This window comes from Pteronotus mesoamericanus, unplaced genomic scaffold (assembly GCF_021234165.1).
Source record: "Pteronotus mesoamericanus isolate MK-2021 breed Mesoamerican mustached bat unplaced genomic scaffold, CSHL_Meso_final contig_68, whole genome shotgun sequence".
In the NCBI taxonomy this organism is placed as follows: Eukaryota; Metazoa; Chordata; class Mammalia; order Chiroptera; family Mormoopidae; genus Pteronotus; species Pteronotus mesoamericanus.
In genome coordinates this window covers 14,837,168-14,863,901 of record NW_026555234.1, presented here as the reverse complement: position 1 = coordinate 14,863,901, position 26,734 = coordinate 14,837,168, and the positions used below count along the sequence as shown (strand labels likewise).

The following is a 26,734-nucleotide window of genomic DNA, read 5'->3' as shown; positions in this document are numbered from 1 at the left end:
ATGTGACATTGTATGGGCTCCTGAAGGAGTCTTGTGGATATCTGGGAGAACATTCCAGAAAGGGAACAGCCAGGGCAAAAGCTCTGAGAAAAAGCTCGCGGAACAGCAGGGCGGCCAGAGTGGCAGGAGCAGAAGCAGAGGAGATGGGGAGGCGGGCGATGAAGTCAGGGAGGCAGGTGCCCGGAAATAAATGGAACAACAAATTGATGTATTTTTTCCTCTCTCTCAAAAAAAAAATCAATAAATAAAAATTAAAATAAAGAAAAATCAGTTAGCTGCCTCAGAAAAATAATAGTAATCAGCGGAACATATGCGTGTCCCAGCATTTCATTTTTTTCCCTCTGCTTCTCTCTGACTACATGCGGCGCTGTGTTTTCCCTGTGCATTGCAAACATCCTCCCACACATCTGGGAGTGTGGTTTTTTATTGTCACTTTCTAATTCTCACCTTCCTTTTGGAAATGCGGGTTTTGTGCATGAGTTTAAAGGAAGGTCTTAAGCAAGGTTAGGAGAGCAAACGCCTGCGTTTTCACCTGGCGTGACTTCTGATGCAGTCTTCTGTCTTGCTGGCAGGGGTTACATGAGGATGAAATGGGATGACAGTGATATTCGTGGTTACATGTTGTCTCACTTGTTGGGCAGGCCTCATCAACAGGATAGTTGGGCTCGGGGGTATCCCATCCAGAGGCTGATGTCTGTGATTGGCTGTCTTCCTTGACTCGCCTTGGTTTCCTTAAAGATATCAGAAGGTATAAGCCTCTTATACCATGCTGGCTCTGCTGAAACCAGCCCAGCCAGGAGGACTCCTCACAAGGGAGAGTGACGTTGGTTCATCTCTTCTCTTTACAGACTTTAGCTGGTGAATATTTCCATAAGGCTGCACAAGGCGGACACATCGAAGGGACCTTGTGGTGTTCTCTCTACTATATAACAGGCAACCTGGAGACGTTCCCTAGAGACCCTGAGAAGGCTGTTGTGTAAGCATCTATCAGATGTTGTGTATGAAGGAAAAGCCATCTACAGCGGTCCCCCCTTCTCCTTGGGGGATATGTCTCAAGACCCCCAGTGGATGACTGAAACTATACGTAATACCGAACCGTGTACAAACTGTGTCTTTTCCTATACATACAGACCTTTTCATTTAAAGGAAGCACTTTATGGCTTCTTTTTGGCATATCTGAATTGCCAGCACCGCTACTCTTGTGCTTTGAGGTCATTACTAATCAAATATTTTTTTTAATTATTCTATCTCCCATTTCATTAGCTTGTTATATATTCTTATAATATTGTTGTAGTGGTTGTAAATCTAACGATTACAATAGGCTAGTTCATTATTATTAATTACTATTTTTAATAATTATTCTTAAGGATTTAGAATAATTATTAAAAATTACCCTCCAGGATAAATTAGAGAGCTAAGAGGGAAACCTTATTAAAAATAAGTAAAAATGTTTTAATGAAGTACTAGAATTCTTCATAAAGATTATCTTTTCCAAGGAGAAAGAATTTAGATATACAAATTGATAGTCACAGGATATAAAGCACAGCAAGGGAATATAGTCAGTAATGTTGGATTAACTATGTGCGGTGCCGGATGGGTGCTTGAAATATAGGGGGAACACTTCGTGAAGTATATGATTGTCCAGCCACCATGCTGTACACCTGAAACTGATACAAAATAATATTGAATGTGAACTGTAATTAAAAATAAAATTTAAAAAAGTACCCAATGTTATAAAATCCCCATTCCAAAACAAAGGTAGGACAAGAAAATTAATATCAATTAATTACCATAAAGATATCAAAAAAAGGTTATCTTTTCCTGTATTGGTGGAATTGTTCATTAGGAACCTTTCATTATTTTGGTTCCATAAACGGACAACTCCTCAGCATTGCCAAGCTCACAAAATGCCTCCTTCTTTACCTTCTTAATATTCAGTTCTGGTTTGTTGCTCTATAAAAATTCTAACAAGCAAAATATTCCCCAGGTGGGATTTATTGAAATCATATGAAGAAAAAAGCAATTATTTAATTTGCCACAGTTTGGATATTTTTCTCTTCCCTTTCCTTTTCAGATGGGCAAAGCACATTGCAGAGAAAAATGGCTACTTGGGCCACGTCATTCGCAAAGGCCTCAACGCCTACCTGGAGGGCTCGTGGTAAGCTCGGGCCCCGCGTTTCTGTGAACTTTCTCAGCCCTCACCTTTCAATCTGTCACTGCAGTCTTATGAGATGGAGCTTAAAATGCAACCAAAAAAGCAATTTGCAGGGAAATCACGGCCTCTCAGTAATACTATTCAGAGTATCACTGACTGATTGGCTGTTGATTGGAAAACATAGCAATTCCATGTTTAATTATACACAAAAATTAGTTCTCTAGGGGAAGCATTCACGTTCATCAAGTTGAGAGACACATGAATGTGTTGACTTCTCTTTCCTTCAAGCTTGTTTCTCTTGGTTTCAGAGTCTAAACACACCACAGGGGATCTTAGTCAACCCTCTGCTTCTGGCTGGCAGGTCATAAAGGTCCAGGATTTTCACCGTGTTTGTGGGAAGAAGAGAATTAGGGCTCAGTCTACATCCTTCCGTAGATATTCCATCGCATTTTCCGTGGCCAGGAGCCTAGGACTGCAGGAAGTCTCTCACACGACCTCTGATATCACAGCCAAACAGACTCCCCATCCTAACCTTCTTCTGATGGAGTCAGCAAATCTCATCCTGCACTCTGGGGTGAAGAACACCCCATGGCAGTGTACATGGGGACTTCAAATTCTCCCCATGTGCTGCTCCTTGATTTTCTGAAACAGGGCACACCTCTCCCAACTCTCCCGGACTTCATCTTTTTATCTTCTTCTGTCAGTTCTAGCACTTCGTCTTACTTTTCCCTTGGGCTACATTTTCTTGGCTGGTTTATTGCCTAAATGATCTGGATATTTCAGTAATAACTACAAAGGCTATGCAAATCAGCACATATTTCTTCGGAACACTGCCTCAAAGACATTAGACCAGGCTTAACATCGATCATACTCTGATCGGAACCTTAATTAAAAAATTTCAATATAAGCCCAAAAGAATGCCGTTTTCTCCTTTGGACCATGGGTGCCCACATAATCAACAGAGAGAGTCTCAGTGATGGAGAATCCGAAATTAGATAATGCAGGGGAAATAAGCCCAGTGAAAAAAGCACCAAATAAAAATGTTTATAATTAACATCCTGTGAAAGTCTATTGTCTGTGGCCTCATTTTGCACAATAGGAAAGAAATTTTTAATGAAATTATTATTTACTAATTGATATACCTTACAATTTCGGTGCTGTTTTATCTTGCTGAACTCCCAAATTTGACGTGAACTAATCTCTATTCTTACCTTCCAAACTTGCCGCCCTTTGCTCCTCACAAGCTTCTCATTGGGAACTAAACATTCAAATACCAAAGGGCGTACATGCGGGGCTTTCCCAAAGGGAGAGCACATCTGTAAACAGCCCCTGACACACAGACACTCACACGCCACAATGTCTGACACTTTTTCCCATAAAGAGGTGACCTGTCGGTAGCTTAGCTTTTCTGCCTGCTTTTGAATTTAACATTACCTTAACATTTAAAAATATGCTGTGAAAGTGAAAATGAATTAAGATTTTTGTGGCCTGGTGTCTTTCTTAGAATATTGAGTCACAAGATCTTGATTTGCCGGGTGGGGGGGGGGCGGGTAGGGGAGGGGATTGGGGGGATGAATTGTGTCCTACACTGTTGTGAGTTAGGAGTTGGGATTCAGTTCAGCGGGTTTGACTGAGTCCATCCAGGCAGACACCTTGCCATAAGCTGCAGGGGGTATCAACAAGGAGGGCAGGGGGTAGTTTGCCGCCTCCTCTCTTCTTCATGCTGAGCTACCTGCGGTTTCTCACGCTGCCTGTGTTCTGTCTGACCCCCGGGCCTTTGCCCTTGCCCGAAGTCTTGCCTGACTCCTCACTCCCTTTGGTCCTTCCGTGGGTCACGAGTGCTCTTTACTTGTTGATTGCCCTGTGAATTGTATCCCAGTGCCCAGCACCTGGGAAGTGCTCAAAAACTATTGAGTGGATGAACTTAGGCAAGTAGAACAAACATAACTTAAGTACCATGAACAGTATATAAAAGCACATTGTGGATTCTGAGGAGGAAAAGACGCTATCTGGTTTGGGGCACTTAGGATGGCCTTTGTGATGGAGGCCTTGAGGGATGGGTGGAATGTCCTCTTATCCACGCAGGGATCAGAGTTTCTTGTGAAGGGAATGATGGAACAAAAGCATAGAGAGAGGAAAATTCTGGGACTGTCTAGGCCACCCAGTTTGCCTTGAGGGTACGATTTGTAAAAGGGAGTCATATATAACAAGACCAAAGAGGTACTACTTTATGGAGTTTTGAGTGGAAGGTTATGTCTTTTTACTGAATCCGTGGTGCAGCAAGGAGCCACTCATAGTTTTGGGAGAGGGTAGTGGCCTGACAGAGCTCGGCTCCGAGATGCTTAACCAAACCTCTGAATAATGATGAAGAGAAGGGGACCCTGAAAGAATCCAGGTAAAAGGAGCTGAGCGTTTGGGTTGGAGAGGTGGCATGAGCCAGTTGAGTTTTTTCTCTTCTTTTGTCCTATGGTACATACAAAATAATGTGATACATATGTACGTTCCCAAGCGTAACAATAAAACGAACACTGGTAAACCTGCCTCCCTACTTATGAAAAGGAACCCCTGGAGCCCCCTGCGTTGTAGGTCCCTCCCAGATTAAATCTGCCCCCACCCGCAGCACCTGGAAGTAACCGGCATCCCAAATCCTGCTCTTTATGGTTTTTGCTATTCATGGGTATATTCCTAAACAATACATTTAGTTTGGCTTGTTTCTGAGGTTTCTATTATTAGAATATTATCATACAGGAATCTTCAGCTGCTCTTGTCACTTAACATTATGTTTCTGCGATTCATATATTTTGATGTGTGTCCCTGTAGGTCGTTCATTTTCATTGCTATCATATACCACAGTTTACTTACCAGTTCTCATATGAGCACATATTTAGGTTGTTACGGAATTTTTTTAAATCCTCGCCCGAGGATATGTCTATTGATTTGAGAGAGAGAGAAAGGGAGAGGGGGAGAGAGAGAAACATCAATGTGAGAAAGAAACATCCACCAGTTGCCTCCTGTTGCTGCCTCCACCAGGAATCAAACCAGCAACCTTTTTAGTGTATGGGATGATGCTCCAACAATTGAGCGCTTGGACCAAGGCCCCACTTTTTGGTTTTTAAGAAGAATGTGGACATGAACATTTTAACGGATATCCTTACCCTCAGAGGAAGAGTTTCTCAGAAATATAAACTTAGGAGTAGGGTCACATGTTGGACTTTACAAGACAATACCAATTGCACCCTGGCTGGTGTGGTCAGTGGACTGAGCGGTGGCCTGCAAACCAAAAGGTTGCCAGTCTGATTTCTGGTTGAAGCACATGCCTGGGTTGCAGGCCCGGTCCCCGGTTGGGGGCAAACGAGAGGCAACCAGTCTATGTGTCTCTCGCACATCTGAGTCTGAGTGTTTCTTTCCCTCTCTTTCTCCCTCCCCCTCTCACTAAAAATAAATAAGTAAAATCTTTTAAAAAAATAAATTAAAAAAAATTTTTAAATGATAATGCCAGTTGTTCTCGAAAATAATCTCACCAGTTTACTCTCCTGCCAATCCTCTATACATTTCTGTTTCTTCATATCCTTGCCAGTCTTGATGCTGGTGCTAAAATATTGTTAAAGATAAGTCTCAGTCTGAAGTTGAGGCCTTTCCATATCAATTCAAAGGAACATCTAGTACCCACTACAATGGGAAATTTTTGTCAAAATATATTCGAGGCCTAGGGCTTTCATCTCTCCGAGCCCCCAAACCTGCCCCAGGGGTTAACTAGGAAATATAAGAGCGTGGCCTCCCACAATATCTCTTTTTTGGGTACCATCTATTTTGCTGCAACAGAACTAAATCATCCATCAATGTCCGAAGTCCATCCCCTTTCTACATTTTTTTTTGTGAGTGAATTTATTCTGGACGCTATTTTCAAATTACACATGCCAGTTTGATGAGCTGGTGCTTTTCTGTGTCACTCCAAGATTTGTATGGTATTGTTTAAAATAGGAGTGTGTTTGAGAAGAGAGCTTTTGCTGTATAGGCATAATGCGGAAGAAAACGTTGTCGTGCCTGAGGCTGTCCTCGGACACTGGGAGAAATCAGCCAAGGAGAGGCCGGCTGTCACGTTCCATTTCTCTCTGCCTTAGCCCTGCCTGTGTTTTATCTATGAACATGTGTTTTCACATGTTCATATGTGAATGTACCCCAAATACCTAACCCTGGATGTTTGCCCGACTATGGTGGGCTTGAAGCAGGACAAGTAGGCATGCTGAGTTCCGGTTGAAAGAGATTCACCTTTTGGCAATAGAACAGGGGTGCCAAACTTCACCAAGACCCCTGAATCACTTTTCATCCTTCCAGTTTGAGCCACTTCAGCCATTGTTAGAAAGGAGCACAGAGAAAATAATGTAATTGAGAACCTGCTCAGAGGCAGTAAGATTCACAAATCACGGCCAGCCACCCAAGGATTGGTTAAAACATCATTAGGAGAGTTCTGTAAATGCACATGCTGACTTTGAAGTGGGAGGGTAGCAAGTGTGTCCCTCACCTCGTTCTTTACTCTAAATTTCCTCCTCCCCACCTCCGCCTCACCCCCCCCCACCCCCCGCCAGTAGAATAACTGTCTTCGGGGGCAGTTGCACTTGAGTGCATTGGAAATAAAACTAGAAGCTCAGATTGGCTTCCTAAACCTTGAGGAAATTTCTGGAAGGGCAGTACAGTTTTGTGTCATGTTTTGAGGCTTCCTGCACAGAGCAAACTCTGAGAAAATGATTGTCCCATGAATAGGAGTACTGAAATATCTGTAATTAATACTTTCAGGCAGCTTCTGTTGAAACACAAGTAAGACCCAAACGCTGGGAGGGAGGCTGACTGTGGACAGGGTTTCTGCAGAGATGGCGTGTCTCAGAAGTCCTAATGAGCTGAGGAAGTTGGGTCTGCAGTGTTTGAAGCCTCGCCCGTAGTTCACTCTTTGTTATATGAAAATCGATGGCGGTGGAATCAGAGTGCGCGGGCCTCTGGTGATTGCCTCTGCAAGATGGAAGACAGAGGTGGATGTCTGTTCAGTACTTCTATTAACATCGATGTTTGCAGACATCTCTTTTTGATGGATTACCGTGCTTCTTCAAAGGAAATGCAGAAGGATTCTATGAAATTTCCTCCCGACCTATAAAGTAATTGGACAGTGAAAGCCTTTCTATAAAACTTGTTTACCCCATCCCTCCACCAGCACCAAAGTAGCTTCAGAAATGAGGTGCTGTCTTCATAAAGTTTATCATAGTGACTCGGATTTGCAGGAGGGTCAACCTCGTGCCCCCAACCCCTGCCACAAATTCTAATAGTCTACTAGTACCTGACTGCTGTCTGAGGGAAACTCATTTTGTTACATTTTAATAGCAGGAGTCACAGTCCATGCCATCACATGTGGCAGCAGAAGGAGCCAGCTCGATACTTGACCGTGGGCTGGCGAGTGCACACCATCTCGTTCCCTCATTCAGCCCCTGGGGAGACGGAGGCACCGGTGCAAGCCTGAGTGTCTCAGAAGACACCTGAGATTGCAAGTCCTTGGGAGCAGGACCTTATTATTGCAGAATGGTGGGGACTTTGTGCTGGGCCTTTCGCACGTTTTCAGTCTGATCTGAGGACTCGTCACCAGACATGTTGTTTGCAGTCCATGGAGGAAAATGCTTGTGTGTCTTCCATGGCGGTGTTTCGGCTACAGCGTGGCCTTGTTAGCTGACTTGCCAATGCAGGGGACACTGCTTCCCAGCCTCGTGTCTCTTAAGAATGAGTCATGGCTAATTGGTTGGCTGCCTTGGGCGTCTTGGAGACCAAGAATCAGCTCACTCAGCAGCCGCATGGCCCATGGCCTGCAGTGTGTCTGACTGAAGGTCTGCTGTTCTAATTTGACTCCCCGGTCACCTCTCTCTGTCCCCAAGGGATGGTCTGCCAGAAGCTGCTTTAGCAGTGCAGAAAAGGTGATTTCAGAATCTGCTTCCCTTACCCCCCTTAACCCACCCGTCCCCACACTTCCTTAAAGCACTTCCTATGTGGGGCAAAAATTACGGGAGAGTTCTTAATGTCAACTACTTTCAAAACAACTTTTTATGGTTAAAATAAATTTCTACTCATAAATTGGGTGACACAAAGAAAATGGAGAAAATCAGATCAGTCAAAAGTAAAGCATAAAAATGATTTGCATTCTCACCACCTAGAAATAAGTACTGTTAGCATTTTGGAAGATAATTTTCGTGCATGTATTTATCTGCGTATGTATTTGTTTTTCTTTTTTTGTTTCTGTTATACAAAAATGGAATTGCCCTGTTTTTTATTCTGCCTATTTTTTTCACTGAGTAGATAATTTTGCATAGGCATCTTTCTACAATTTTTAATACTCTTCTGTGTCATTTTTCATGGCCTCATCTGAAAGTGGCTACACCGTGAGTTAATTTAAATAGCCACTGATTTTCAGATATTTAAGTTCTTACCAGTTTCGTTTTTTTTTTTTTTTCCATTCATATAAGAAGCTCTGCCATAAACTCTTGCCACGGAATCTTTGCGTGTCCCTGATTGTTTCTTTAGAATAAACCCTCACAGGGAGAACTGTTGGGCAAGCAGTCTGTGCATTCGTAAGACTCCCCACGTTGGGCCATTGCATTAACCAGCCCTCCGACTAGCAGTGGTTGTGGGAATCCACGTCTCTCCATTCCCTGAGCTCTTGCCATGACTGGTATTATGAGTCGTGTGCCAACCTTTCAACAGATGACAAGTGGTCTCATTGTTTGCAGTCTTCGGTTACTAGTGGTGTTGAGCTATTATTTATTCAGATGTGTTCCTGGCCCTTGTAAACTGCCTCTCCTTTGCCAAACTTCTAATGTAGCACAAAAGCTCAGCTTTAATTAAGCTTGTTCAGAATCCTAAACCCCATAAAGCCTTTCACAAAACAGAGGACTTGAAGGCACAGGGCCCTTTTTTTTTTTTTTTTTTTTAAATACTGCTATCTCTTCTAAGGAGGATGGAAGGATGCGAGAACCCAGCTGACATACCATTCAGCCAGTAGAGGTAGCTGTTGTATTAACTAGCTCCCAACCTTATCTGTCAGTTCAGCCTTTAAGGGAGAAAATAAATCAGCGCATGCAGTATTTTTAACAACAGTATTTTTTTTAAAACAAACTCATGGTTTTGTGGTTTTTGGAAAACTGCTTATTGTGTGTCCTTATGTTTGACTATCAGGTTCTCTGTGAATATTAGTAAAAGCCCCTATATGAAATTTATTATTAATCATCTATTTTTAGGCACGAAGCTTTGCTGTATTATGTGTTAGCAGCAGAAACTGGAATTGAAGTGTCACAGACAAATTTAGCACACATCTGTGAGGAGAGGCCCGTAAGTAAATGTATTCTTCTCGGAATAGACGCTCTAAGGTTAAGGATGATGGATTGGGGTTTTAGGGAAGCAAAATTAGTCACTCGGCCGAAATATTAATGAATTAACTTTTTCTCCCCTTTCACCCCCTTAGGACCTGGCCGAGAGATACTTGGGTGTTAATTGTGTTTGGAGATACTATAATTTCTCTGTTTTTCAAATCGATGCTCCTTCATTTGGTATGTATAGAAAAACGGGTGCTAAAATGAAGCATTGGAGGCTTTTAATCTTTAGTAACAGGAAGCATCTAACGGCTTTGAATGCAGTGTGGTATTTCAAAACAATTAGGAGAGAGTGAAAAATCTCTGCTATTAACATCATGACTAAACTCTGCTCTTTGCCTCACGCTGTGGCTGCCTCCTCACCCATTGGCCATTGTTGCCTTGACCCACCATTTCTTGGGTTTGTGAGCATCCAAGAGAGAAAGCTATTATGGAGAGATCCTCTGAGCCAGTGCCCTTTTGCTCTCAGATGGGTTCTCTGTCTTCCCCTCTGCTCTGCTCTGTATGGTAGGCGGCTACCAGCAGGAACTACAGTTCCCAGACTTCTTGGCTCTGGGGCTTCTGATTAGTTTCAGTCAATGGGAGGCTCTGGCAGGAGACTGCAGGATGGGGCAGTGGAGGAGCCCAGGTATTTCTGTCCTCTCTCGGCTTTGGGCTGTGTCTCTGGCAGTGGCTGCAGTTCCGTGGTCCCAGCTCCCTCCTGGCAGTCCGCACTCTGTGGTCGCCGCCGAGCCTTGGCCCAGGGATGGCAGTAGCTTCCTGGGCTGCTCATGCCTGGGTTGCCATTTGCCTTTTCAGCTCTTCCAACACCCCGGTCACCCCTTCCCAGTGCGGAAATCCCTCTTTTAACTACCTGACATGGACTATTGTTCTGAATGGATAGTGAGTGATACATACATCATTTTTTTAAAAAAGATTTTATTTATTTTATTGTTTTAGAGAGAGGGGAAGGAAGGGAGAAGAAGAGGGAGAGAAACATTGATATGTGAGAGAAACATCAATCAGTTGTCTCTCGCACACCCCCACCCAGGAACCTGGCCCACAATTCAGCATGTGCCCCAACAGGGAATCGAACTGGAAATCTTTTGGTTTGTAGGATGGTGCCCAATCCACTGAGCCACACTAGTCAGAGTAATATGTACATTCTTAAACAAAACTTTTTCCTCAAAACAAAAATAAAATACATGGCTTAAATAGAGTAAAGAAGTACTCTTTAGTCATCAAACATAGGCAGCAAAATTTCAGATGTGAAATGAAGTGCCCCCAGCCCCTTGGTTGATTGGGCTGCCATGCTCACAGATAGATCTATTCCGGAGAGCTACCAAGCAAAGCCAGAAAATGCGTCTGGGAATGTGGGTACTCAGCAGAAAAGCCTTTTTCTTTTTTCTTCCCTAGTGACACATGAAAAAATAAAAACCCTAAAGATGTTCTGTATTAGGATTCTGGTAGGAAAACCTCTCAGTCATGGGAATGAGCCAATCATTTAAAATGTCATTCTGAAATAAAACCACTTGACAAATGCATCTGTGCCTTTTGTCCTGCAGCATATTTGAAAATGGGAGACCTTTACTACTATGGCCACCAAAACGAGTCACAAGACCTTGAATTGTCTGTACAGATGTATGCCCAAGCAGCAGTGGATGGAGACTCACAGGTAAACAACAAGAGCAAGAACATCAGAAGTGAGTTCTTGGTGGTGCCCCATTTGTGAGGTCGCAAGGCCCAGAGTTCTCACCAGCTCTCTGCCTATGTGTGCTTCCCAGAATACAAAGTCATTTCTCACCCATTTTCCCAAGTCCCTCATGAAGACCCTGTGAGGCCACTAATCGTAATGGCAAACCTTTATTGAGCTCCTACTATATGTCCCCCGCCATTCTCACAGCAATCTCATGGGGGTGGGGACTATAATATCCAGTTTATAACAGAGGATACGAAGACTCTGACAAGGTGATACATTGCTCAAGGCCAAACAATCAGGTAGTGGGTGAAGGAGCCAGAGCTTCTGGCTCCAAGCCCAGGTGTCTTTCTACTGGATTCCATCAAACAAACTCACTAGGTGGAAACTCAAAAAATTGGAAGTGTGGTCAACATGGAAGTGGTCTTCTTGTACAGATGAGCCAACACTTCAATGATAGGCTTTCACTCTCAGTGACTTTTTCTGAAAACTTATTTTGGAATATTTTAAGATCTATAGAAAAGTAGCCAAAAGAATCCAAGAGAGTTGCTGTATACACTTCATTTGGCTTCCCCTAATGTGAGTATCTTGCATGGCCACAATTCCGTTATCAAACTATGAGGTCCACCTTGGTTCAGAGCCATAAGGTACACTTCCAACTTTGTTTGGATTTCACTGGTTTTTCCACTAAAGTCCTTTCTCCATTCCAGGATCCCACATTGCATTTAGTTGTCATATTTCTTCAGTCTTCTTCAATCTGTAACAGTTCCTCAGTCTTTCCTTGTTTTTCATGACCTTGATGCTTTTGGAGAATATTAACCAGCCAAGTGGACTGTAGCATGTCCCTCGATTTGGGTCTGGCATCTGTTTTCTTGAGCAGATTGAGATTATGCACTTGGGGCAAGCAGAGCACGAAAGCACTCTGTCCTCATTGTACCCTAGGAGGTGCACAGATGTCTGGTTGTTGGTGAGCTTGATCTCAATCACTCGGTGAAGGTGGTTTCTGCTGGGTTTCTCCCCTGTAAAGCTAATACATTTCCCTTTCTATTTAGAGATATCTTGGGGAGAGAGTTTGCAACTACGCAAATATCTTACTTCTCAAACTGCTACTACTAATTTTAGTATCCTTTGATAGATCTTGCAACAATTAGTGTATTAACGATGAATCTCTATTTCTCTCATTTCCTGTACATTTGCTAATCAGAATTCTCTTGTGCCGATCTCAGAATCATTTTCACAATGGAAGCTGGAATAGTTGTTACCCGCTTAGGTTCCTGGTGTTGGAAACTCGTCCCTGTATTAGTCTTGTCTTTTCTTTTTTTTTTCAGGAGGTGCTACATCAGAGTCTTTCTTTACCTGGGCTAAAGTCCCTTATCTCTCTCACTTCATAGCTATTTGTATATGGCAAGTCACTAAATCACTGGGTCTTCGTTTCCTCATTTGTGAACTGGGAACAATAATAACATCAGCCTCTGAGTTTATGAGATGTTTGATGGAAAAGCACTGAGCCCAGCAGTGGCCATGATCTATTCTATTATCATTTCTTCTGGAATGAAACACGAATTGGTGCCAAAAGGATTTGCTATAGAGCCAAACTCCATTAGATGGTATCTGTTGATACTAAAAATTAAGTCCAGACCATTTTTTTTCAATCTGATTTTTATCACTCGGAAAGATAATGTTATAAAAACATTAGAAGATCATTTTAAAAGAAAAACATCATTCCATGGCAGAGGCATTACACCTTCTTGTCTGCATGTTCTTTTCAGTCCTTGCCACAGGCAGATGTACCTCTGGAATGCTGACTGCTGCGCATGCACCATTCTTTTCACATGCTGTAGGAATATGTGCATTTTACTGCACAGTTGATGTAATTGTTACTCTTAACCACTTCCCATATTCTGTTGAGCTAATAGACTGTAATGTATTAAGCTTTATCTTATTTGGTAGACATTTATTATTTGTCTGCTAATTTAATCATTAATTTGGCATATTTATTCAGCCCTGCATGTCTAAGACACTGCCTAGTGGTGGGAACATAAAATTAAAAAATAGACAGTAGTCTTGCCTTCATGGGATTATAGCCTATAAAGGAAGATGAGGAGGTCCTTCCCTATTGGGTCGTAATCATAGCTGGTGCTACAATGAACATTTTCATATTTCCATCTTTTATCTCCATTTGAATAATTTCTTTATAATCTGAGGGATAGTATTACTAAGTCAAGCAATCTAAATGGTTTTATGGCTACCTAATAATAATAATTTATTGCTGATTTGCTTTCTGAAAGGATTTTCCAATTAATACATCACCAAGCAATGGTTAAGTGTAAGAGAGTAACTGAATTCATGTCTGCACTGGATGTTCTCATGACTTAATTTTGCTAATTGAGTAATTTGAAGTTGATATTTCTTTGTTGCTTTGAATTGCATTTACTTGATTTCCAGTGGGAAGGGACATATACTTGTCTATGATAATTTACTCTTCTTATTTTTATGTGAATTCTCTGTGCTTATTCTTTGCCTATTGATCTATTGGAGCTCTGATACTTTTAAAAATTTAAATCACAATTAGTTTTTTTTATACATTTGCCTAGTAGATAATGAACCTTAAGCTATTACATTGCATATAAATATTCCCTTAGTCTAGCTTCTCATTTATTTTAATCTTATTTTTCCATCCTTCAGAGACTTTAAATTTTTTTATGGTACCTTTTTGCTTTTCTTGTAATATGAGAAGGTTTAAGAGTACCTTCTTTTCAAAGCGTGGAGAAATATTCTATTTTTTGCATGTGTGTGCACATCTTAAAGATACTTAATGCTTCCATCTATTTGGAGGTTATTTGGCAGCATGGTAGAGGTTAAGACTGGAGACCCTGGGCCTTGTCTGCTTTCATTTGCATCCCAGCTCTGCTCCTTTCCAGCTGTGTGACCCTGGGCAAATTCCTTAACCTCTCTGCTCCTCAGTTTCCTTATCTATAACATGAGGAAGGTAATAGTACCTATCTCAATTTGTTGTTACGAATATTCAGTGAATATGTAAAAACCAAAGCAATGTCTCACATAGAGTAAGCACCCAGAAAATACTAGCTGCTGTTATTTTTAATCATGAATATTGCATGGGATGCTTGTGAGAATCCTGGCGTGCACAGCCGGGCAGAGATGATTTTCATTGAGATTGCTGTCAGTGGCAACCGAAAGGAAAGACCAGAAGGAGAACATGTCATTAGAATGTGACCATGAGCTCCTTGAAGAGCAATAGTCCAGTGAAATCTGTAAAGCCCTAATGCTAAGTAAGGTCATCTTTGGTTTATTTCTTGGTCTGGCCACATGCTCAGCTCATAATAGGCAATGCACCTCCTCTAGGTAGTACAATAGCTCCCATCCTTGACAAAACACCTCTACTTTCCGCTCCTAACTGCGTTATTTTACTGGACCCTCACAGCCCAATGAGGCAGCTCCTACCTCTGAGGGTTAAGAACAAGGTGTATAAGGAATACGTGAGGAATTGTACCAGGGTGGAGGTCTGTGCCAGGAAGAATCGCGAGGCTCCCTACGTTAGAATGTCAGTCATCTGTAGCACCTCCAGCCACAAAAACACATTTTGGTAGGTTTCTGAGATGCTGATGGTGACCCAAAACATAGTCATAAGTGATGGACATGGCCTTCGACACAGCGTTCTGGTTCTGTTGGTAACACAGGGCATGTTTTCCAGCAAGTTCTGTTTTGGAGAGTGAGCAGGAAAGGACAGATCCACCGGTTGACTGGCTTCTGAGCAGATGGGACCCAGCATCCTCTGAAAGCCTCCTGGTTCTCCTGCAAATAAATTTCTCAGATGCATATATTTAGGCAAACAATTTATCAATGAAGATGACAAAACCATCTGGCTCTAGGGACTGAAGAAAGTATCTAGAGGTTGTAAAAGTTTACATTGTGATGAAGGGTGTGTGTCTGGGTTTTATTATAAGGAGTTGATGAAGTTGTTCTGTGGCTTGTTTCCAGGGATTTTTTAACCTGGCCCTGCTAATTGAGGAAGGTGCTATAATCCCACATCACATTTTGGATTTCTTGGAAATTGACCCAACTCTCCATTCGAATAACATCTCCATCCTCCAGGAACTGTACGAAAGGTGAGTTCAGAGCCTCTTTCACACTGTGGAACCTGGATGCTGTTGACATCTTGCTTAAGGTTAGCCTTACTTTTATTTTGTAACGTCACTTGTTATTAAGAGGGCTCAGGGCTTGTTTTCATTAAAGAACACTCAGCTGGACCCAAACTTACTTCATTTTCTAGCTTCTAAGGCTTAAGGTATAGAATAAACTTGATCCGAAGTTAAGGTGCTGACCAAGGTTTTCCTCAGGAATGGGAAAAGTAATGCATCTGATTAGACCACGCTTTTCTGCAAGACAGGGAGACATTCTGATGTCTGGACTTTGGACAGACACTTAGACAGAGGTATTGCTCTGCCAGCCCCCATGCCTCAGGGACCTCCTTGGCCTTTTGGCTTTTTATTAAGGACAGTAGGGACATTTTCCTGAGATTTCTGGCGGGGTCCTACGATGTCAGGGCAGGCCTGAAACCCTGAGAACTGGCTTTCTTCCTTTGACTTTCATCTCAGGTGTGCCCCCTTGTCCTCAAGCAGAAGGAGGGTTGTTGAGATCCGATAGTGCTCGTTATGAGTGATGCCACCAAAGTTCGCTGACATGTCAAGATGCCCTGTGCCTTGTGTCTGCAGGTGCTGGAGCCACAGTAGCGAGGAGTCCCTCAGCCCCTGTGCCCTGGCCTGGCTCTACCTTCACTTCCGGCTCATCTGGGGTGCTGTCCTGCACTCTGCTCTGGTAGGTGTCCTCTCCTGCCAGCCCTGCCTCTGTGGTCCCAGGTCCTGTCCGTCACCTGACACGTGCTTCTGGTGTTTGCAGACCTACTTCCTGGGAACCTTCCTGCTGTCTGTGCTGATCGCCTGGACGCTGCAGTATTTCCAGTCTATCTCAGGTAGAGAGTCCTACGAGGCCAGGGCAACATAAAGACGGAGCAGTCCTTTTCCCTTACCAGAAAAATCACCCTCTCCCTCCTCACGCCCTTGGCCATGCTCTTGCCTCTTGTTAGGATGGTCGTTCATGGGGCGGGAGTCCTCCTAGGGGCGTATCATAATATCTGGCTGATGGAAGCCCCTAATGACGTATACTTTTCAAAGGAAGCAGACTTTTTTAATAAGAAGCTTAAGAAATTGAACTGAAATGTCTTCTCCCATTGAAAATCTCTGCTAGCACAATTCCACCTACAGGTACCTGAAAACCCAGCTCCAAGGCCCCCTCCAGCGTGAGGTCTTACCCTATTTATTCCAGTCAAAGGATACCAAATCCAATAGGATGATAAACAAGCATGGTGATGAATACACCCAGCCACATGGATTCAGAGGGAGGGCCCCAGGAGGAGTGTAAAGTGAACGTTTATTTTAGTGTGGTTTCCACTAGTTACTGTTATTTTTCTGCACTACTGTAGGGCAGTAGCTAAGGACTTGGGCACCTCTGTCACTTCTATCTGGGCTGAGAGTCCAGGCCTGGCTACTTATGAGCTGTGTGACTTATGGCAAGTTAGTTCACCTTCCTGATTTTCCAATTTCTTACCAATTAAATGAGCTTATAATAGTAGCTACTTTCCAGGGATGTTAAAAGGGTTCAGTGGGAAAAAAAATACACACGACATCAAATCGCTATTTAAATCTTAGCTATCATATGTATTTGTCATGTAAAATCCTCTTGATAAATATTAGCTATTACATTTACCTCTCCTATTAGATTGTAATTGAGTCAGCGGAAGGCCTGTCATTTGTGATTTCACACTTAGTAGGTGCTCAAATTTGCAAACGTCTCTCTTGGAGGATTATAATTTCCCACCATCTGGGACGGCTGCAAAAGGACATAATCACTCATGAAGACCAACAGGGACCTTTGCAAATGGATCCATTAGGACGAGACGTGGCATTTGAGTATTCGCGCAGCCATTATTTGTGTTGCACAGAACAAAAAGCGAAAGGAGCACATTTCTCCTCAGATTTGGTGGCGAGACGGAGTCCCTGTTACAAGAGGCTAATGCGGCATCACTCCCCTCTGACTCACCTCGGGGGGTTGACAGGGAGCCATCAGACGCCCTTCCAGGCTTGATGCCCTGTGGTAGACACCAGCTTATAAATTTCCCTCATGCAAATTCTGCCCCATCCCAAAATTTGTTGCCAGGTATAGCCCATTTATTTTGCATCTTGTCAGTGGTTTCCATTTCAAATTATCTTTGTCATTTTTACTCTGTAGAAATATTGTTATGATTATTACAAATGCAATTCCGTTAGAGGAGCTGAAAATTGTCTTTATGATTTTATGCCAGCTGGTAGCCATGAAAATTCATGGGCTGGTGGAATTGCTTTTATCAGAAGTCGTCTCTTTTTCCCTTCCTGAGTCTTCATTATCAGTCCCTCCACATTCTTGTCTCGCTGTTCCTCCTGCCCTTTCATGTATTTCCCCTTCCCTGGGTAGCCTTTGCTCCTTCGCACATTTTCCTCATGGTTTTCAAACTCTTTCACTTGCTTCTTCCTAAACATCTCTCCCTCTCTGTTGACCAGCCTCAGAGAAGATCTGTATGGGATCTTAAAAATTATTTAATTCTCTGAAGAATTGAGACCAAAAGGATGAGGCGGCCTGCTCCTTAATCACAAAATAAAGCCCAAGAAAGGATGTAGGGTAGCAGAATTTAAAACTTTGCAGACTCACCATACTTGAAGACACTCCTTATCGTCTGTCTTCAACCTCTTCTGTTACCCCCTTACATAAGAAATACTTTGCAGCACATTTTTGGCACCCCAACATGCATGATAATTAACCTGCTTACATACATATTTTTTAAAGACTGCCCTAACAGCAATATAAAGGAGAAGTAAAAAGAAACTAATATCATAAAGTAATGTCTTTTTCTATATGTAAATTCGAGCCCTGCACTTCTTAATTTTAACGTGCTTGTGAATCACCCCGGGGAGCTTGTTAAGTGCAGGTTCTGATTCAGCAGGTCCAGGGCGGGCTCGGAGATTGACCAGCTCTGACAAGCTTTCAGGTAACACCCCTGCTGCTCCATGAGCCACACTTTGAGTCCTAAGGGCCAAGAAGGAAAAAAATAAATAAAGTCTCCACGTATTTACGTATTTCCAAAATGTGCCCCACAGTGGTGCCTGCCGGCCCTGTTAGAACTAGTGTCTAGTTCAAAAAGATAGTCAATTATTTTCGTATTTTTCAGGTTGTCAACTTAAGTGCAGATTGGGCTGTAACTTTGACAGAAGAGGGTACCATTCCATCAGCGAAGGGCCGATGGCGTGGGGGTGATAGAGGCAAAGAGAAGCCATGGCAAGGAGCCCCTCAGAGGGCAGAGTGTTTGCCCCTGGTGCCAGTCTGCTGAGCCGGTGCAAGGTCCCATGACCTGCCCCATGGGAAGGAGGAGGTGTAGTGGTTGCTGGGGGCAGTAGCTATGGCATCATGGAGCAAGCACAACAATGAAGCAGGGCCGCCTTAAGTAGCTTTGTGTGCGGATTGTGCTGTCATTTAGGGATCGTTGTCATTTCGTAATTTGCATTTTTAATCAGTTTCTAAAAATCAGTGATTTCTGGTCAGACCTCTCCATTGAGGGGTCCGTCCAGTTTGCGTTCAGCTCCAGCTGCCTTCATTTCCCCCCGAGCTGATGTGCTCTGTGCTGCGTAGTCAACACGTTTTAAGTTGCATTTGCCGCATTAAGCTGTCCGCGTTCAGGAGGCCGGCAGCGCAGGACGGTGGCCAACAGCACAGGCCTGGAGTCAGGCTGCCGTGATGCTGGCCCTGCCACTAGCTGTGTGACCTTGGGCCGGGAGCCTATCCGTGCCTCGGTTCCCCCTCCGGTAAACAGCGGGAAAAGTACAGCTACCTCCTATTGTAGTTGTGAGAATCAAAGAAAACAACAGAGGTAAAGTGCTTAGAATTCCACAAATGTTAGCTCGCCAGCAGTAGCATCCTAGGGACACATTACCTGCGAGGAAAGCATGCTGACACCAGTAGCACCTGCACTGAAATACTCGCTTGGTTTACCTCCGTAACAGACACGATTACCAGGGCCTAGCATGTTTTTCTATATTGGTAGACTCTGTCAAAAACATAAAATGCTTTTTAAGGCATCTAAATGAAGATTTTGACTAGCCTATCAAAAGCGCCAAAAAAAAAAAAATACACAAAAAATATTGCATACCTTTTTATGTCCTTTAAGGGAGCTTATTTTTGACTCTTAGCTTCCCTCCCACCAGGCAGTTCAGTCTTTCTCAAGGCCGAATGCCTCCCAGAGGTGCGCAAAGGTCCCTGGGTCTCAGGTAGCACTCGGAACACTCGTGTCATGAGTCTGATAGTGGAACACACACAGTGCCCCAGAGCCTTCATTGTCCCTTGAGGTCCATTGGCTTTGCAGCTTCTGGGTCACCTAGGAGTCCCATTGTCTTTGCCAGAGCGGAGCGCTCGGCCTTTTTTCTCCCAAATCTTCCTTGCTCAGGTGGCTGAGGTGCGAGGTGAGCACTTTGCTGATGGTACAACCCACGGCCAGGCTCAGCCACTTCTCCAGACCCCCCAAAAGCTCCCTTTCCTGTGTGGTGCATTTCTAAAGCACTCTGCCTCTCCCCTGCCTGCCAGGGATGCCAAGCATAATTGCCTTAATGGATTCAGGCTTTCGGAAAAACAAAAACGATCTCGAAGCAAAGTATGTCTAAAACCATCTCCATTTATCTCCCCTGAGACAAAAAAGAAAAAGAAAAAAGGCATGGAGCCTGCCTGACTACCTGAAGGAAGGTAAAGCGAAGAGGAAGGGAGAACATGTAAATGACCATTTCAAAGAAAATGTCCTGCCTGACCAGTATCAGTGTAAACTTTATGTCTAAATAAAATACACAGTATAGAGCGAGATTTGCAGACCTACCAGCTCCTCAGTATGACAAGTAACCTTTTAAACCAATGCCAACGCACTCCACACATTCATAATTTAAGCCAACTCATCCTTTCTGCCTAAGTGGTTAGCCTAGTGTAAGAGGAAGATGATATAAATAAGATTAATTAAACCTTTTCCTGTCCTCTCCATTTCTAATTAATGAGGTTTCTACTAAAATTACAGTAAAGTGTCACCAAATGTAGTGCGCACAGAAGAAGCAGTAGCCTTCAAGTCAGAGCCATTTAATGGTGAGGTTTCACTTTTCTCCTGTCTCATTCCCCTTGGTGCCCACCCAGTAGCTCCACTCAGGTTTAAATGACACGGGACGCGTATTTGCACTGGGCCCTGCTCGATTGAGAGGCCCAAAGAAAGTAGGCGAGGTCTCCCTCACAGCAGGCGACTTCCGGGGCTTCCCCCCACTGTACCCCCTTAGGCCCCACCTTTGCAAACATTCTACCGTCTCAGGATATACCCAGCATATTCCCTTGTATTCTCCTTCCCTGTGTGCTCTTGTCTGGTCTGGTTGACTGGCAAGCAGCTGTTTCTCCTACCATGGGCCACACAGGGGTTGGCAGGTGTTTTCTGTGAAGGGCCAGATAAAAAACAGTTAGGGCTTGGAGGGCCATCTCTTCCCAGTGACTCAGCTCTGCCTATAGTGCAAAAGCAGCTATTGATGGTACGTGACAACAAATGGAACAGCCGGCTGCTTTGGTAAAACTTTTCTGTGACGTGAAAATTTGAATCTTCTTTTGATTTTTTGTTCAGTCTCTTAAAAATGTAAAAACCATTCTTAGATGGTGAGCCACACAAAAGCGGGCCGGGAGCCGCATTTGGCCGGGGGGCTACAGTCTGTCTACAGGACTCAGAGCTGGCTCTCAGTTACTCTCGCTAATGGACAGAAAATGGCCCCCCGAGGGGCAAGTACTCCACAAATCGCTATATTTGGCTCTGGAATATACTCTGTAATTTTTTAAAACAACATGCCCATTTTCCTGGTTACCTTGATTCGAGTCCAGTAATCAAATTAGCACGCACTCCAGGTGAGCACAGAAAAGAGGCCACTTGAAAATCATGACAGGCGGGGGAGGGGCAGACCCGCAGTGGAGGGGAGAGCTCCGTCTCACGTGGGTCATGGCGCGCTTACGGTGGAAACGCCAAGCATTTTCATGATGCCCTGACAGGAAGATTTAAACTTGGCAATGCTGATTATGCATTCCTTCTACGTTTACACATTCACACTTTTTTGTTTTAATCAGAAAACTGATTGCTGATTTATCTTGTTACCATGGTGATTTAAACATTTCCCTGAGCTTGAAAAGGAAAAAAATGAATGCCATAGTACTTCATTAACTTACTTCCTCAGGGCTCATCAGAAAGATCAATTTGAGGGCCTGGGGGTCCAAGACCCTCTCATCTAAGCCTCCCTGTCTGCAGATGAAGAAACCAAGGCCTATGAGATGCAAGCATTTTGGAAATGAAATGTCTGCTCTTCAGTGTCTACCCCAAAGTAGTCTATTGGTGGTAGATGAATGAGACTTGACCAGGCCAGGCCTCTGGACTCCAGCAAACGGCGTTTGCTCCGCATTGCGAGTGCTCCCTGCCATGCTGAGATCCCCTGCTAGAGTGATGGCTTTAACCTAGAAATGTCACATCATTATGTAGGTAACTCCCTCAGCCCCCCACCCCTCCACTGTCCTGTTTTTTAGAACAGTCTCTGGATTCACAAGATCTTCCGTAGGTATTGAAAGGGATTCCTAGGAGAATTCCTTATGTACCCTGAGAAGCCAAAGGCTTTGGAGCGCATTATTGAGTTTCTTAGAGTGGCCCCTTGGAGATGCCCATAGGTACTTGGAGTTGCCACTCTCGACCGGTTTTTCTGAAAGTCAGATCGCTGGCATGCAGTGGCATCTTCTTAAAGTTGATCCATTTCAGGATGAACATTTGAGAACCTTTAAAAATGGTCCCACCGACTGAAGACTGTAAAGGACTCCAGGATTCCTGAACTTAATAAAGATCACTGATTAAAAGCAAAACTAGCAATTGTTTGCCCAAATGGTGGCCAGCGATTGTGCTAGGTATATGTCACCCATCCCTGCAAACCGCTACCCTCATTTTACAGATGAAGAAACTATAGTAGCTCAGAGTGGTTCAGTAACTTGCTCAGGATCACTCTACTGGTAAACATCGGAGTCATTTGACTCCTGGTCTTTCTGACTCCAATGTTTCTGCTGTTTTCCTCGGCTGCTGAGGCCTGGAAGAGAACTGTACACATCCCAGAAACAAGTGCACCAACTCTGTCCTAGGGCCCGCAAGCTGTGCACCCGAAATTAATAAACCCTAACACACTTCTACAGTAAACCGGATCGCTAATAGTAACAGCTAACATTTGTTAAGTGCCTGTGCCTGCCAGGCACCGTTCTAAGCACTTCATGTACCTTAGTTTATTTAAGCCTAACAGCTCAACAGGGTATAGACACTTTCATTTTCCCTATATTTTAGAAGGAGAGTGGGAAACTTAGCCAAGGCCACATAACTGGTAAAGGGCAGAGCAGCCAGGTTCCGGGGCCCACGGTCTTCTAACCAAGACTCCTCTTGGCCTCAGGGCTGTTGGCGTTTGCAGTTGGTGTTTGGAGTTGGATCATTCTCTGTTGTAGGGAGCTGGCCCACGCATTGCAGAATGCTTAGCAGCATCCCTGGCCTCTACCTCCTATACACCAAAGCACCCACCCTCCAGCATAACAGCCAAAAAGGTCTCCTGACATTGCGAACTGTCCTCTGGGAGGCAAAATTGCTCCTATTTGAAAACTACTGACCCAAACTGTAAAACTTTATAAACCTCCCAAACATTTATGGTGGTCCAACTGCCTGCCTAAAGGTAGAATTATAAATAAAATTAAGTCTAGTAATTATATTTTCTAAAACTTATATGCATTTATTTAAATAAAATAATTAAACTAAGTTTGGTACACTGTCCAAATGGGAATAAGACTGTAAATAAAACCAACACTCCTTTCTAATTTATTGGTATAATTCATAGCTTGCATTGCATCAATGCCATGGGGGAAAAAAGAGATAAGACCACAAGAACCATTGACCAGAGAGTGTCATGTTTTTTTTAATAAAATATTTACCTGGAAGTCACAGCATAAATGTAGAACTTAGCATCCCAAAATGTCGGAACCATCAGAGATCTTTATATATCTATTCCGATCTAACATTTTAGAAAGGGGACACCAGGCCCTGACTGGTGTGGCTCAGTAGATTGAGCACCGGCCTGTAAACCAAAGGATCACGGGTTCGATTCCCAGTCAGGGCACAGGCCTGGGTTGCAGGCCAGGTCCTCAGGAGGGTGCACTCAAGAGACAACCACACATTGATGTTTCTCTCCCTCTCTTCTTCCCTTCCACTCTGTCTAAAAAATAAATAATATCTTTTTAAAAAAGAAAAGAAAAGAAAGGGGACACCAAAGTCTAAAGAACTTAGATAATGGATCCAAAGTTACTTATCTAGTTAGTTTCAGGGCCACTAAATCAGCAGCATGTCGCCTGGCTCGCCGAGGCCTGGGTATGGTTGTGGGCCCTGCACACACTGTTGTGAATCCTCACCGCCTATTGTGTGTGTCTCTCCGCAGCCAACGGTTTCAATCTGACACCAACTGGGGCCTCCCAAGACGCCACCGCTCCCGCTGCAAGTCCAGCTGTGGCTCCAGCTGCAGATGCCTCTGCTCAGGACCAGCCCACAGTCACCAATAACCCTGAGCCACGTGGGTGAACTGTGCACTCCAGGTCTCTCCCATGAGAGAGAACCCTTTCAACAGGTGGTATTGGAAAGCTGGGGCCACGGCGCTGGACTGATAAACACCTTGAATGTCTTTGTCAAGTGGATGTGAATTTTGCACTTGGTGTCTTTTTTTTTTTTTTAAATCAAATTACGAAGAAGTACTCATAGCAGACAGTGGTACTGAAGGCATTCAAACAAACACAAGGAGCATCCTGATGACGGGTGTGTAGGAGAGGTCAGCAACGTCTGCAACGACCGTTCCTGGTGACTCTGTGTATTGGGAGTCACAGATTGCCCTGCGACATATCCGAATCCTTATATACGGGACATGTTTTAAGAATCTTAGCCCCTTGTTCATTCCCTTTTATTCAGTAACAGAAAATTGTGACTTTTCTACAGGTTAAACAATATTCCGGTACGTGCATCTGCCACAACCCTGCTTAGGTTACGGCTGGACGTGCCAGGAAGGTGATGGCTTTGTAAATTGGTTTACATTTTTCTCCTTGGATTTTTCTAGGGTCGTAGTGCTTCCGAATCATTCAATGACATTGTTGGACATTGGTTACTTTTCAATTGCAATCCATAAAATAACATTTAGAAAATTCTTAGTACTTCAATGTAGCCTTCTCCATGAATTACCCATTAGAATAGACTGGCAGCAGTGGGCTATGCAGGAAAAAAGCCTTTAGTTCATAGTCATCCCCACCCTGTATGCCTGCCTGAGTCCCTGTAGGGGTGTGTGTGTGTGTGTGTGTGTGTGTGTGTGTGTGTGTGAGAGAGAGAGAGAGAGAGAGAGACAAAAGGAGAGGAAAGGCAGATTGTGCACTGTATGCTGCTAAGGTAGTAAATAAATTGGTGATGCAATATTGTGGGTCCAAACTACTCTTTGCACTACTTTATTTACAGTAGTAAATAAAAATTATTTTTATACCATTGACTCCCAAGAAGTGGCTTTTTTTTTCTTTTTCATAGTTGCTGTTGTCATTGCATAAAGTCCTCAGGTTTATTCATTCCCCTCAGGAAGCAAGGAAAAAGTCCTCCTTAAGAAAACTCAGGATCTGATCCTGTGATGTTTGCACAGGATCAGACATTGCTTCAGGGTTTCTGGCTGCTCTGAGACTGGATTCATATAAATTCTGGGTTAAGTTTGCAACCTACCCTCTTTCTCCGTGTGCTCTTGTTTTAGAGCAAAGTGTAGCCTTCCTACTTGCGTGCGAGCCAGGCTTTGGAGCCCTGGATTCAGATTCTGGTTCTGTAACTTCCTAGCTCAGTAACCCTGGGTGGGTGATTAACCCTCTCTGCATCTCAGATTATTGTTTTATAAAACAGAGGCAATAACATTCACCTCCTGGGCTTTTCATGAGGCTTACATGAGATTATGCATGTAAAATGTCCAGGTCAGTGCCCTGAATATGGTTGGTGGTTCTCACAAGAAAGAGAAGCCTTAGGGGCCAGGCAAGGGCTCTCTGCTCTGCCCAGATCCCCTCCTCGCAGCAAGATCAGTCATTCCTCAGTTGCTGGGATCACAGGCTGCTGGCAGCCACACCTACGGCCCTCTGTGGGAATGCCCACCGCTGTGGGGACCTGCCCAAGGTTGCATCCTTGCCAGAGCAGCTCATGGTCAATGGCTTGCTGATGTAGGGCAGGCTTTCTCAATCTCGGCACTGTTGAAATTTGATGGCGCCTTGTGGGGACTGTCCCGTGCATTGCAGGGTATTTCTCAGCAGCAGCCCGGCCCCTATCCACTAGGTGTCAGTAGTGCGCACTGCCCATTTCTCAACCCCAGTCCCCCAGTGTGGCAGCAAGACAGTATCTCCAAACCGGGCCCAAAAATCCCCTAGGGGTAACACCACACTGCCCTTCACCTTGAGAAAGACCCATGTGCAACAACAAAGGCCCCTTTTGTGACTTTGGAACAGCTCTGGAGGGCCCTCTCAACCCCAGAGTTCCACCTGGCAGCAAGCTCATTGTGGTCCTGTTTCTCCCTCTGCCCAGTTCTGCCTCTCGTTTTCCTGTAGGACTTCCTGACACTGCGCGCACAACTGTTAGTCTGCTGGGACTGCCATACAAAGTACCACACCCTGCGGGGCTTCCCCAACAGGAACGTATTTCCTCCCAGCTTTGGAGTCTGGAAGATTACGGTCAAGGTGTCGGCAGAGTTGGCTTCTCCTGAGGTCTCCCTCCTTGACTTGCTGAATGGCTGTCTCCCTTCCGCATCTCGGCCTCCCTCCTGGGTGTATCTGTGTCCTGATCTCCTCCTCGTGGGAGGATGCCAGTCATATTGGATCAAGGCCCACTCGAGTGACCTCATTTTACCTTAATTATCTCTTTAAAGGCCCTGTCTCTAAATACAATCCATTTTGAGATACTGGGAGTTAGGGCTTCAAAATATAAATTTGGGGAGGACACAGTTCAGTTCATAACACCAACCTAAGACACCATGGGAAGCCGGTTTGGGTCAAGAAAACACTCATTGAACCATCCTGAGCTGAGACAGTTGTCTGCTCATGCTCATCTCCAAGATCAGATGGCATAGGCTCCACAGGATGTGTAGGGCAGGTGGGGGAGGGTGTTCATCACAGTTTTGTTGGAAAGAACAAGGAGAGGGATCAGACTGGGTGTCCCTCAGTAGGAAAAGGGATGTGGTAGGTGAATGTAATGGAAAACAATGCACTCATCAAAGAGGAAGGAACTAGACTTAGGAGCAGCAACATTAAAAAAAAATGTTAAAAAATATACTGATAAAC

The 26,734-nt window shown here is 44.0% G+C and overlaps 1 protein-coding gene across 1 annotated transcript in view; it reads left to right on the top strand.

The window, feature by feature from the left end:
* The window catches only part of SEL1L3 (SEL1L family member 3), a 93,232-nt gene extending 68,475 nt beyond the window's left edge, over window positions 1–24,757 (top strand). The window contains exons 16-24 of the mRNA XM_054582011.1: window positions 849–976; window positions 2,075–2,158; window positions 9,424–9,514; window positions 9,648–9,732; window positions 11,100–11,209; window positions 15,230–15,357; window positions 15,964–16,066; window positions 16,148–16,220; window positions 23,839–24,757. Of these exons, the coding sequence (XP_054437986.1) occupies window positions 849–976; window positions 2,075–2,158; window positions 9,424–9,514; window positions 9,648–9,732; window positions 11,100–11,209; window positions 15,230–15,357; window positions 15,964–16,066; window positions 16,148–16,220; window positions 23,839–23,978 (942 nt within the window). The 3' untranslated portion in view covers window positions 23,979–24,757. The remainder of the gene's footprint in view (window positions 1–848; window positions 977–2,074; window positions 2,159–9,423; window positions 9,515–9,647; window positions 9,733–11,099; window positions 11,210–15,229; window positions 15,358–15,963; window positions 16,067–16,147; window positions 16,221–23,838) is intronic.
* The last annotated feature ends 1,977 nt before the right edge of the window (window positions 24,758–26,734 follow it).